The sequence below is a fragment of the Cervus elaphus genome, chromosome 33 (assembly GCF_910594005.1).
Source record: "Cervus elaphus chromosome 33, mCerEla1.1, whole genome shotgun sequence".
NCBI lineage: Eukaryota > Metazoa > Chordata > Mammalia > Artiodactyla > Cervidae > Cervus > Cervus elaphus.
In genome coordinates this window covers 27,352,282-27,365,486 of record NC_057847.1, presented here as the reverse complement: position 1 = coordinate 27,365,486, position 13,205 = coordinate 27,352,282, and the positions used below count along the sequence as shown (strand labels likewise).

General features: G+C 39.8%; 1 protein-coding gene across 1 annotated transcript in view; it reads left to right on the top strand.

Annotated features, from left to right (window-relative positions):
• Nucleotides 1-954: 954 nt before the first annotated feature.
• Nucleotides 955-13,205, top strand: part of PDK1 (pyruvate dehydrogenase kinase 1) — a 41,478-nt gene continuing 29,227 nt past the window's right edge. Inside the window, exons 1-7 of the mRNA XM_043894289.1 lie at nt 955-1,299; nt 3,054-3,195; nt 5,863-5,934; nt 8,476-8,660; nt 8,961-9,056; nt 10,072-10,149; nt 11,831-11,907. Coding sequence (XP_043750224.1) covers nt 1,098-1,299; nt 3,054-3,195; nt 5,863-5,934; nt 8,476-8,660; nt 8,961-9,056; nt 10,072-10,149; nt 11,831-11,907 — 852 coding nt within the window. The 5' untranslated portion in view covers nt 955-1,097. The remainder of the gene's footprint in view (nt 1,300-3,053; nt 3,196-5,862; nt 5,935-8,475; nt 8,661-8,960; nt 9,057-10,071; nt 10,150-11,830; nt 11,908-13,205) is intronic.

Below are 13,205 nucleotides of genomic sequence, written 5' to 3'. Positions count from 1 at the left end.
CTTTACACATATATTTTTATACAACCCAAGATGGGACCATATGGAGAATAGAATTGTTATTCTAGACCAATAACTGCTGTAAATATTAATGTATATACACACACATATATATAAAATCTTAAAATTGTATAATATATAAAATATATATTTTAAATTAAACTACATACCCAAGGAAAAGTAATTTTGTTGGCATCTAAGACATAACAAACCACTGGGATTAGATATATGGAGAAGGAGCAGTGACAAGAAGGGACGGTAGTGATTTTCACGGTAGACAGCCTTTGTAGCTCTGAGGGATTAAATCGAAATTAAAAATTCTCTAGTCTTATATCCACTATTTGGGAACTGCAAAGGTTGGAGCAATCAACTGTGACGCTAAGACAGTTAAAGAGAAGGGCAGTTGGAGTTGTGGGAGCCTTTATATACACTGCTGCCCAGGCCGAGAATGCCAGTAGATAAAGCTTCAAGTTGAGCCTCCAATTCTCTTCTCTTGGGACGGGAGTCGTTGCACTATTATTTAGGGCCACATTCTATAGTGATCACCATGTGTACTTACGTACCACTGTTTGGCAATGGTCTGCTCTGAAAATTTTGGGGGTCTCATTTTGCTCCTCTGTTATAAAATATGGGCTTGTTTTTTGGAGCGTTTCTGGAACATGCTCTAAGCAAGACACTGTGGTGCCTGGAAGCGGATGTCGATCCTGTGCTAGAGCTTTTCGGCGGAGGACAGGAAACCTGAGGAAGCAGGAAAGTGGCATTTGTTTCCAAAGGGCTTGTGACCGTGCGCTCCACACCACGAGAGGGTCGTAGCTGCCCGGCCTCCACGCGAAAGCCTGCCCACCTGCTCGGGCCCCGCCCCGCGGCGCGGGGGGCGGGACTTTGACTCGGGGGCGGTCCGCACGCGATCCCCGCCTCTCTCTCCGCCTCCTTCCCCTCCCAGGGCCCCGCCCAGCGGGCTCCGGCAAGGGGGGCGGTGGCCGCGGCGGTGACAGCCGCTCCCCGCCCCCGAGGCCGCCACGTCCCTCACGTACCACCCGGCCGAACGGCGGAGCGGCGACCTGGCGCCCGGGGCTCCGGCTGCTCCGGCGCGGCTCGGCATGAGGCTAGCGCGGCTGCTTCGCGGAGCCACCTCGGCCGGCCCGGGCCCCGGGCTGCGCGCCGCCGGCCCTAGCGTCAGCCGCAGCCTCACCTCGGACTCGGGCTCCGGCCCGGCGCCCGAACGCGGCGTTCCCGGCCAAGTGGACTTCTACGCGCGCTTCTCGCCATCCCCGCTCTCCATGAAGCAGTTCCTGGACTTCGGTGAGTGGGGCCCGGGCTTCGGGCCTTCCTATGTAACCCTAGCCTGGAGCTGCGGCCGCTAACCCGGCCCGGGCCCGGCCCGCGCGGGTGCCCTCCCGTCTCCGGCGCGCCCCCTTCCTCAACGTCTCTCCCCCGGCGCTTCGGACGCCACCTCGGTCCCTCGCGGACGGATCCCTCTGCTCGGGTGCAGGCGTCCGCGCCCCCGAGAGATAACTGGGAGAGTGTGCCTTTTTCCCGTGTATTGTTGAAAAACAAGCCTGGGGCCCGAGCCGCTTTTCAGCGCACGTGTGCACCTCCGCGCTCGCAGCCAGGCCCTTTCGGAAGAGCCCAGCCCGAGTGAGAGGCGAGTGTGCTGACACCTCCGGGAGTCGCGTTCAGATTCTGCAGAGTGCTGATAAATGCTCAGTTTTGCATATGATGATTACATAAAAGTGGCGTGCTGATAGGGGAAGCAGGTTCTGACTGGCCCGGTGTTTCATAGAATGTTTTCCTTGCCACTGGCTTAAGCGTTTCCACCAACCGTACAGTTCATTCCGTCAACAACAGTCCTCAGCACGTGTAAAGTGCATGAGTACAGTATGCTGTGGGGTTTGTTTACCAAAGTGATTCTCCACTTTCCTCTTTCTCGGATGAGTGCTTCCTGGTTTTCTCTAGAAAAGATGCAGAGGAATTGCGAAGTCAGGCATTTGACTTATAGCGGGGCGCTAAGGTGAAATGGGAAAACTAATCAAGTCAAAATTTCGAAGAGACAAGAGTTATCTTCTGCATTGTGAGTGTGGTTTGGTCACCAACGGATCACGAGTGGCTTGAAAGATAGCAGCGTAGTTAGCCACTTAATCTTAAACTTGTGGTTTACAGTGCCGATTTTGTTTGGCTCAAAGCTCTTGGTTTTTGTTTTTACCTTAAAACGACTAGTGTTATTAAGAGGGTGAATTTGACCTCTTTCCCAAGTATGCCATTAAACTTCCACAAGAAAATGTTTTTTTTTAATACGATTATTCCTATTGACAATCTAGTTTTTGCTATGGTTGTCTCTTGCTAAAAGAGCAAATCAGTGAGTTTAAAATTCATCACTGAAGTAACATGACTTTTTAGTTTACCTTTAAGTGGAACTGCTTGCCAAATGCGATTCTACAGCTGTTCTGCTTAGCATCTTGAGTAGGAATGGAGGAAGGAGCAGATTGCTTTCCAGGAATCAGACAATTGAATAGAACCTACGGGGAAGAAGCTTGAAGATGATCACAGAGCAGGCATTGGCAGCTTTTGCTTTCTGTTGCCGGAAAGACTCCTCTTCATTTACTGTTTGCTTATGGCAATTAGTATAGTGGTTCTACCTGGACTCAATGAATCTTCTCATGAACATGTCAAAATTTCCACTGTTTCTTAGGTTTTTCTCATAAACCTAGAGTTAGGAAACAAGTTTTTAAAATGATAGCAGCAACAGGTTATAGAGGATAGGCTTTTTACAGGTCCTACGTTAATCAAACTGTGCCTTGCTCAGACTTGCCTAGGTTGTCTTAGTTCTAAGATGGGAGTTGTGAATAACGGAGACAGAAAAATAACCTCACTGATGCTCTACAGTGTGGATGGAAGGTGGTTCAGGATGTCGCACAGCCCTAGAGACTGGACTGTCTTGTCCCATGCTCCTCTTGCCTTGTCATTATGGTGATGATATCACTTGCCAAATAACTCTGTCTGCATTTCTCTGCCTTATGACTTCCACTTACTGCTGTTCACACTGTATTTGGTTTCAGGATCTGTGAATGCTTGTGAAAAGACCTCATTTATGTTTCTGCGGCAAGAGCTGCCTGTGAGATTGGCAAATATAATGAAAGAAATAAGTCTTCTTCCAGATAATCTTCTCAGGACACCATCAGTTCAGTTGGTACAGAGCTGGTAAGATTCACTGTTCCTGTGTTTGCAGTTTAAGTGGAGTTGTAGACTTTACCCAAAGTTACAGCAAATACTTCTTTACTCTTCAATGGTGTCTCAAGGTAGTAGCAGCATTCCTCCTCCTCTGTTTGGGTGTGTCTGGCCTGGTCACCTGAATCCTGGACTGTACTACTTTTTGGTTTTAAAAAAACGATCAGAAATGCACAGAAATACAGACACTATATTTGAGATTTGTGTTATTAAATCTCCAAGGATGTTATTTCATAATGTAATAAAAATATCTACCATAAGTTGATAGCTAGAGATTTATATACTTTACCTTTAATCACTTCAATAACCCTGCCCAGTAGGCATTCATTTTACAGATGAAGAAATGGAGGTACCTACAGATTAAGTCCTTTGCCTAAGGCAAAAACATTCATAGTAGAGCTGGGATTCAAACTTAGATTTGCTTGTTTCTACTGCTGTATGCTGAAGTCAGATTAATAAAATGTCTTAAAGGGTGTAAGTATTTTTTATAAACTGAATTTATCTTATTGAAGTATATCTTAATAAATCACAAAAGTTAGAATATTTATTCTACCATTTAAAGACAATTAGAAGTTACTAGAATTGTGTAGAAACTATGATCTCCCTTCTAAAAAATGACAGTAGAGTTATTAAGGGTGTGCATCCATATGTGGCCACCTGTATACAGCCTTTCTTGTTAATGTTATTAAAAGTGTTACTCTGTTAATCACTATACATTTCAAACAAAAGAGTTTGCCAGAGTTCAGTCTTCAATGGAAAAATTTAGTTGCAAGGCATTTCCCAATTATGATTTATGGAGATCCTAGCTTTCCTGTTGTAAGCATTATAATTATGGGAGAAGCTGATATAATGTCAACTTTTTAAAATAAGTGAAAGAAATATGACTGCTCCATAATTGATAATCAGAGACTCTCCACTCCAAAAATGGAATAGTTAGAAATGTGATTTAAGTAAGAGACATTTGTTTAGGAACTCTGATGCAAGGAGGACAGATAATTTTCTATGGTGGTTTATTCCTTCTTTTTTAAAAAAAATCATTAAAAGTAGACTATGTTACATTTTTAAAATATCTGTGCCTAACACATTGTAGATGTTGACAATTTAATGTCAAAAACTCTGCCTCTGTTCACTGGTGCTGAATTGAATCTTGAAGCCAGAGTTTCAGGTGAAGTAGAAAATAATAGCTTTATTGCTTTGCCAGGCAAAGGAGGATACAGCAGGATCTTGCCATGAAAAACTGTGTGTCCCAAGCCGGGGATGTTTGGTGAGGAGTTTTATAGCAGTGGTTCAAGCGAGAGGTTGCTGATAATGATCAGGGTACATGCAGGGCCTACAGGCCTTTAATCTGGCCTCAGGTGGTCTCCTGATATACTTCTTGAGATTATCAAACCTTCTCTGGAATGAAAAATGCTAATATCTTTCTTTTGTTTGGGCGTTTTAGTGCTATCAAAGAATTCAAAGATGTGTATCTCTTGAGGTGAAACCGGACCAACTCCCAAGTCTGCACTATTGTTTCTTGGCTGCTTCTCCCTTGTCTCTGCATCCTTTCTCTTCCCTGATGAGCACCTGTTTGAACCTGCCCTTTGGACCTTAAGGAAGATCATAGAGACTGGAGTCTGTTGCCTACAAATATGAAATGGGAGCCAGGGAAAGGCTTCTGTGCCCAGGAGCCCCAAAGGGTCCTGCTTGGTTTCAGTATCTTCTGAATAAAAGCATAATTGTTCTTGCCAGTGAAGAGTAAGGGTTAAGTCACAAGAGTAGACTCAGAATCACTAGACTTTGGAATGCCTTGGCATGCAGTAGGGCATATTGTTTGTCAGAAACAACTTTCCAAACCAACATGGAGATTTGCAGATTTTTAAAACACTTTCATTGCCCCTGGACACCTACTACAATATGGCAGCTGAAGGTCCAGCCAAAGCAGACCTTACACTAGAGGTCATTGACTGATAGGTGTTTTGGCTCTGGCCCTTCGCTGCCATTGTGCTCTGCAGCAAGACCTTCAGAGAGTCATTTGACTTTCCTCATTTTGCTCCTTTCCCGGGTCATTTGCTCCACTGTATTTTTAGGTAAATTAAAAATGTGCATTTTCATGACTTTTGTGTTTTTGTTCAGTTGTTTAGAAGAACCATGTGTTAGATTGTAGACTTTCAATAAGCATTTGCCAACTGGATGTAACATCTACAATTATGGTTTTAAAACAAAGACGTTTAAGTTAGATTCTTAGACCAAGGTAAGCTGGCCTCCACATTTTACTGAGACTAAGGCAAGTTAAGTCATTTGCCCAAGATCACATAATTGTTGGTGACAGACTCAGTTCCCATGACCATCAGTATATTTATACTGTAATGTACAGTGGTAATTTTAAGAAACTTAAAAACTACTTAGAGTAGAGAACTGAAAAAAGAAATAGGAGATTCTTAAGTCAAATTTAACCTAAGCTTTTAGGAGAAAATGTACCTTCTAATTACTGTCAGGCACTTTGCTTGAATGTGAATGGGTATACAAATCTCACTTCAATCATAATTTGCTAAAAATTAACAGTAAAGAAATGTTTAAAATGCCACTTGATCATTTTCATAATATCGGACTTTCAAAATATAAAAGAACAACCTTACAAGGGGTTGATTTACATTTTAGGTATATCCAGAGTCTTCAAGAGCTTCTTGAGTTTAAGGACAAAAGTGCTGAAGATGCTAAAACTATTTATGAGTAAGTACAGTTGTTTTGCCTTATTTGGACATCACATAAAACATCATCATATACTCTTTGAACATCATATAAAAATGTAAATGTATTGCTATTGGATCATTTTAGGGAAATTGATTAACTTTTGGCTTTTTGCTACTTTAGAACATATGATGGTATATGTGTCTGTCGCAGTTCATACAGGCCAGCCAGGTAACATAAATTCAGAAATTGGACTGGGCATAAGAAAAGCTTCATGTTTCTCTTCACTCGAGTGTAAAGAAAGATGCAGTTCAAATGTGGTGATCAGGGGAAATCTTGATGTGGTCTCAGGGCCACTTGGATGGTAGGAGACTGGTGAAGACTTGGAGACGAGTGTGTGCTTCTGAAGGACAGCCTCAGCTCTACTGACCATTGCCGAGCAAAAACACTGCCCAGATCACGTGATGTGTGTGTGTGTCTTGCGGGGGGTGGGTATAAGAAAAGCTGCAAATCTAGTTATTTTTGTTTTTTTAAGTTAGATTTCCTAATTTTGAAAGATTGGAAACTAAACTTTCAACAAACACTGAAGGCCTGCAGGACAAAAACTTGTCTCTAGTTTATGACCTGTGGTCTGCAAGACAATGTAAGTAATGTGACCTATTCATAATCAACATACCAGGACTAATAAGCCCCATAGTCCCCTAAGGCAAGTTACCTGCTTATTCCAGTGAATGTTGCTCAGAACTTAAAGACTGTCTCTGTTGTTGTCCTCCAAGTCCATTACACATTTTTTTTTACTGTCTTTAAAGGTGATAGCAACATTTCACTTTTTAAACATGATTTTGGTCTGAAAATAACACCAAGAATTTGTGTAGGTATGCAGCAAAATTTACACAGATGATGTCATTTACTCTTTAAAATGACTCTACTGAAATAATGCTATCTGTACAAAAAGAGATACTATCTGTGCACAAAAAGTCTTAAAATAGCATTAGGCTCACATGGACAGCAAATGGATTTAGACCCATCCAGTCTTACTTAAAGGTAAATGTTATGCTGAAAAACCTTGTGAAAATAGTCATTCAGAGCTGAATTTTAAAAAAATAATGTGGGCAGCCAGGTGGAATAATGTTATTTTGGTTTTGACAAAAGAGAGAGATGTGAAATAAATGATTAAGAAGTGACTAGAAATGATGAATTGTTTTTGAGAAGTTTTGTTTGTATTTTGGATTAACAGTTTGGTTTTGAAACTAATTACAAACTAGGAATTCCAAAAATATTTTGAGCAATGAGACCATCATTGGAATAGGTTAATAGTAGTCAAGATGATGACTTCGAAGATTTTGAATGAGGAAGCAGTCATTTGGAAGTATGAGTTCTGATGGATATATTATTAGGTGGATTTTGTTACTTCACAACTAAGACTTGTTTCCTCTTTCATTTAGTTCTTTAAATTAGCCATGCAGTTCAGTTCACTTCAGTCGCTGGGCTGTGTCCAACTCTTTGTGACCCCATGGACTGCAGCACACCAGGCTTCCCTGTCCATCACCAACTCCCAGAGCTTGCTCAAACTCATGTCCATTGAGTCAGTGATGCCATCCAACCATCTTATCCTCTGTCGTCCCCTTGTCCTGCTGCCTTCAATCTTTACCAGCATCAGGGTCTTTTCCAGTGAGTTATTTCTTTGCATCAGGTGGCCAAAGTATTGGAGCTTCAGCTTTAGCATCAGTCCTTCCAAAGAATAGTCGGGACTGATTTCCTTTAGGATTGACTGGTTGGAACTCCTTGCAGTCCAAAGGACTCTCAAGAGTCTTCTCCAACACGACAGTTCAAAAGCGTCAATTCTTCAGCACTCAGCCTTCTTTATGGTCCAGCTCTCACATCCATACATGACTACCGGAAAAACCATAGTTTTGGCTAGACGGACGTCTGTTGGCAAAGCCATGCAGTAGTGTCTTCAAGCATCAGTGTCTTCAAATAACAGAAATAGAAATGCTGGATGATTTGAAGATTTTTCTTTGAACACACAGTCACTTTTTCTTCTCCCATTTTTTTTAAACTCATAGAATGAATGGAATTAGAATCCCTTTCTACTTTTCTAAGTGGCCCTTTCTCTTTTTAACCTGGGGAATGGTTCCAAAACAGACAGCCTTTATTGGCTCATTCATCGTCATTCCTTACAGAGCACGTGTTCCCTGGAAGCAAGTGCTCTGTCTTCTCTTACGCTGACTGTGCCTGGATCCCATCCTCTTAGCAGGTGTTGAAATAATCTTAGTTGATGATGGTTAAAGAAAACCCTTCACATTTGGTAGGATTGTGTTTTGCGGCAGCCTTACTTTTAGGAGTTCCAAGAAAATAATTACATTTCACAAGTTTTATTTATTTTGGAGTTTCTTAACATCTCCATAGAGATGGTATGTTTTATGATCTGAAATTTACTTAAATAAGTGTAAGAAAACATGCCTTGATGCTGCTTTTACTGAATTAGGCATTTCTTGTCTAGTATAATTGGCTAAATTTAGATTTTAGTATCACATTCACTTGCCAAAATATTTGGCTGTTTTGACAGACAGGTTTGTTTAGCTTTACAGACACTGTGATACGGATCAGGAACCGACACAATGACGTGATACCCACAATGGCTGAAGGTGTGGTTGAATACAAGGAGAGCTTCGGGGTGGATCCTGTCACCAGCCAGAATGTTCAGTATTTTTTGGATCGTTTCTACATGAGTCGAATTTCAATTAGAATGTTACTTAATCAGCACTGTAAGTGTCTGGAAGTCAAGAGAAGAAGCTAAATAATCTGTGTTGATATATTTTACATTTATTTAGAAAACTTCCTTTTAGGGAGAACATTTACTTTTACTTTTTTTTTTTTTATTAAGGAAAGCAAATAGACTACCATTGAAAGGTTTTTAAATTTATGTTTAACGTTATGTGAAATGTTTATGTTTTAAGGAAAATACTTGTTCTACTGTTTGGTACCAATTAGAGAAACAGTATTCAAATCCAGACAGCGACATTATGTATTTTAGCTTATTTTATTTGTTTTTTAATTTTTTATAGCTTTATTATTTGGTGGAAAAGGCAAAGGAAGCCTATCTCATCGCAAACACGTTGGAAGTATAAATCCAAACTGCAATGTGGTTGAAGTTATTAAAGGTAAATACATTTCTCCTTTCAGAAAGAATGCCAAAATCAAAATTGTTGAGTGTTTTTTCTTGCTATTAAAACAGTTATTTGAATCATGAGATAAAATGATATAACCCATGCATGGGTTTAAAAATGACTTTATAATACTAATTGTGCACTGTGTATAGGATGAATGTTTTGTTGATACCATGCTTTATTAGGCAAAAGGTGGTGATATTATGAGGGTATCTATTTGACTTCCAAAATATTTCCTTATTCCCTCCTAATTCCCTATATTGAAGCCATAATTCATAATAGTTTGGCTTGTATCTTGCCACAGCTTTTTCTGTTTGTACCATGTATGCTTGTGCACACACATAATTGTTGGTCTTACATTGCTGTTTTTGGAACATAAGATACTTTGTGTATGTTTTTCTGTAAATTTACAAACATTGTGCCATGTGTAGTACATGTGGATATACACCAGGTTTTTGAATGACTGTTAGGGATGTATCAGAATGTATTAATCCATACTCCTATTGATGCATATTTCTGTTGTTTCTATCACCAACAGTATTGCAGTAGACATCCTTATATATGTGCTGACTTTTGCTAGTATTTTAGAAGGCAGGATTTCTAGAATTAAAAATATTTAAAATGCATTTAAAATTTTTTAACTCCAAAAATGTATCAAACAATGAATGAGAGTGAGTATTCCCTAAACCCTTACCAACTCTAAATTTTTGTTATGTGTATTGTAAATATTTTCTTCAATCTGCTGGTTTTCTTTTTACTTTGTTATGGTGTCTTTTCCCATACAGATATTTGAAAATTTTTTTGTAATCATATCTGTCACTTTTTGCTTTATATGGCCTTAGGTTTTGTCATGTCATATTTTAAAAAGACCTTCCCCAAACTAAGATTATTAAAGTATATTTTTTTTTCTGTAGAAAGCTTTAAAATTTCATTTGTCTATATATTATTGCCATCTTCATGAAGCAGAAGTAAATTTATTTAATGACTTTTTTGTTTTGATTCGCACTAGATGGCTATGAAAATGCTAGGCGTCTGTGTGATTTGTATTATATTAACTCTCCCGAACTAGAACTTGAAGAACTAAATGGTAAGCCTAATCCCTTTTCCTTAATGATTAGTGTTATGATTACCTGAGAAGGAATGATAAGAAGTTAGATTTGTTTTAATATAAAACAACTTCTTCATTGGATATGAAAGCTGAGGGAGAGAAATCATGTTAAAAATATATGTATTTATGTGTTTGTACGTATATATGTATATTTTTTAATTTAGTTGGATTTTTTCTGAAAGACATTTTGCCTTTTTCTTTCCCATTTTCATTATTTTAATTGATAATATTGATTCTTTGCTTATTTTTTATTTCCTGGTTAGTCACAGAAAAAAGTGATCCTTCTCTGGTGGCTCAGACGATAAAGAATCTGCCTGCAATGCAGGAGACCCGGGTTTGATCCCTGGGTCAGGAAGACCCCTTGGAGAAGGGAATGGCTACCCACTCCAGTAGTCTTGCCTGGAGAATTCCATGGACAGAGGAGCCTGAGCCTGGTGGGCTACAGTCCATGGGGTCGCAAAGAGTCAGACACGACTGAGCGACTAATGCTTTCAAGAAAATTACATCTGACTTTTATATGTACTTCACTAATGTAAGGTTTACCCTTTAAGATTTCTACTTCCTGAGTTGTAAACCAACTTTTTATTGTCAAGGAAGTAAAAAGACTGGAGATGTAAAAGAAGAAAGAAAGATGTCCATCTGTTTGAGACTCTGATTATCTCTGATGGTCTTCTTTTGGACACAAAAGGTTTAGATGCCTTAGAAGGAGACTGATGAGTTGTCTCTGTTTTCCCTGGAGGTAGGGTAGTTTGATAGAGGGAGACAGTACCTCAGTTAAAATGACCCTGTAAGAAGAATAAAATTAAATAGGCTTCTGCTGAGTTGTATTCTGGACCTTAGAGTGGGAAGGCAGTGGAAGAAGTTGCCCCCTTGAAAATAGAGTTGCCTGGTTTTTCTAAAGCCATAATAGTACTTTGAGTGAATAAGAACCTCAAGGCACAAGTGATAGTTTGGGAACCTGAACTGCTGTGGGCAGTTTCCAGATGTACTATCTGTGTTTCTGAGAGCCAGTTTATTCATTGGAGAGTCCAGCTTATTGGCTGAATGAGAATTCTGAGGTATGGCGACTCTTATGCCTTCACTGAAAGTTCTGGTTTGCTTATTATCTGTTGTCTCCCCCCAACTGGGCTCCTGTTAAACATGTTTGAATGTAGAATTAGTGGCCCTTGATAAGTCAATGCTAACTCAAAAGTTTTTGTTTGAATCTATATGCACAGAAATGCCCAAAATAAAACAAAACATCCCACCTGGGTGAAACAATTAAAAAATGGCTTTTTAAAGAAAGAATGTATTTATGTGAGTTGGACCATGGAATTTAAAGACTTTAACACTTCTTTTTGGAAGGAAAAAATTCTGACCGTAAGACTGAGTGTCTTAAACAGACTCAACCATCATAAACAAGAATGGGAAGATGGGTTGGTAGATGGTTATGCAGGCTTGCAAGAGTGACTGCAGGACTCATGTTGTCATAGGCAGGTATAAATTGTGTGAGCCTGGCATTCAGACGCAGATACAGTAAAGTAAAGGGGGTAGCCCTTCTCCCCCCAGTAGTACTGTCCTCCATAGTAAATGTTTTCTTTTCAGCACTACACAATATATTCTTTAAAATGCTTTAAGCACATCTCTCTGTACTTTCATATTTTTCTCTTCTGCTCTGTAGCAAAATCACCAGGACAGCCAATACAAGTGGTTTATGTACCATCCCATCTCTATCACATGGTGTTTGAACTTTTCAAGGTTTGTAACATAGTATTACATCACCTTTATCAGTCCTTTCCTAAGGTTAGGAATCTGCTTTGAAAGTTTAAATAGTCTACCAGGTTTTCCTCAGTTTCATTAAAAGATGCCATTGGTGTTCAGCGTCATGGCACATCAAGGGAGATAAGCTGTTGATCAACACTGATGCCCTCAGTGTAGTGGTAAGCTCAGGCCTGGGACTCAGAAAGACCTGGATTTGAATTCCAATTCAGCCACCTAAAATGTGTGTGACCTTGTGGAAGTCCCTCAACCCCAAGCCTCAGTTTCCTCCTCTGTCAAGCGAGGATAATACTATTATCCAGGTTGTTAGGAAGATTGAGAATAACATCCTAAATATCTTATACAATGGCAGCACATTATGGGTGTTTGATACAATTTTATTTGTATTTTTACAAAGCAAAATGTTTAGAATGATTCTCCACCCCTAAAGGACCACAGTCCTACTATCATATGCATTATTGTATGCATTTTTTTGGAGAAAGTCACTTACATTGACTTATGTGACTTCTGCTGTTATATTTGCTCTTTATGACAAATTTTGAAAACTAAATACAATTGTGCTAATAATGTTGAGAGTACATTTTTTCTCATCAGCATACCAAAGACAGTTGCTGGTAGACAGGAAAGTGGGTGATGAGGAGTATGGGTCCATGTGGCTGAAAATATTACCCCACATCAAGCCTGTAGTCTCTCAGTGTGATTACCATGTCTTCAGCCAGGAGCAGGTGGAAGAGAGAAGAGGTGGCTTTCAGCCTGATCATGAAAAAAGAAAAATACACTGAAACATAGAAAAACTGGCTGACTGTCTTAGAATAGCAAAGATTGAAAAATGTTCTTGGTTCTAGACAGCAAGAATGTATCTAATATCTTACAAAAACCTTTCTACCAAAGTGGTTAAATGAATAAACGGTTTGCACTGAAAGGATTAAAAGTAATTTTTTCCTTGAAATTTCAGTCACCTAAAGATTTTGTTCCCTATGATGCTTAGTAAAAGAAATATTACCATATTATGTAATAGATTTTATATTATGTCGGTAATAATGGCTTCCATCTGCAACCTGATCTTAAATGGCCTTCGGTAGAGAGGACAGAATCTCTTCCTCGGGGGACTCTGTCCTATTGGTGTTCCAGGGCTGCACACTCCACGTGCAGTCCAGTCTTTTGCCTTTTAAACTGTATCTAAGCTTAGCAGTTCCTGCTTCAATGCTACATGTCATGTGATTGCTTAGTGCTTATGCTCTGTTGACGTTGTGTACCCTGTATCCTTTAGGAATTGG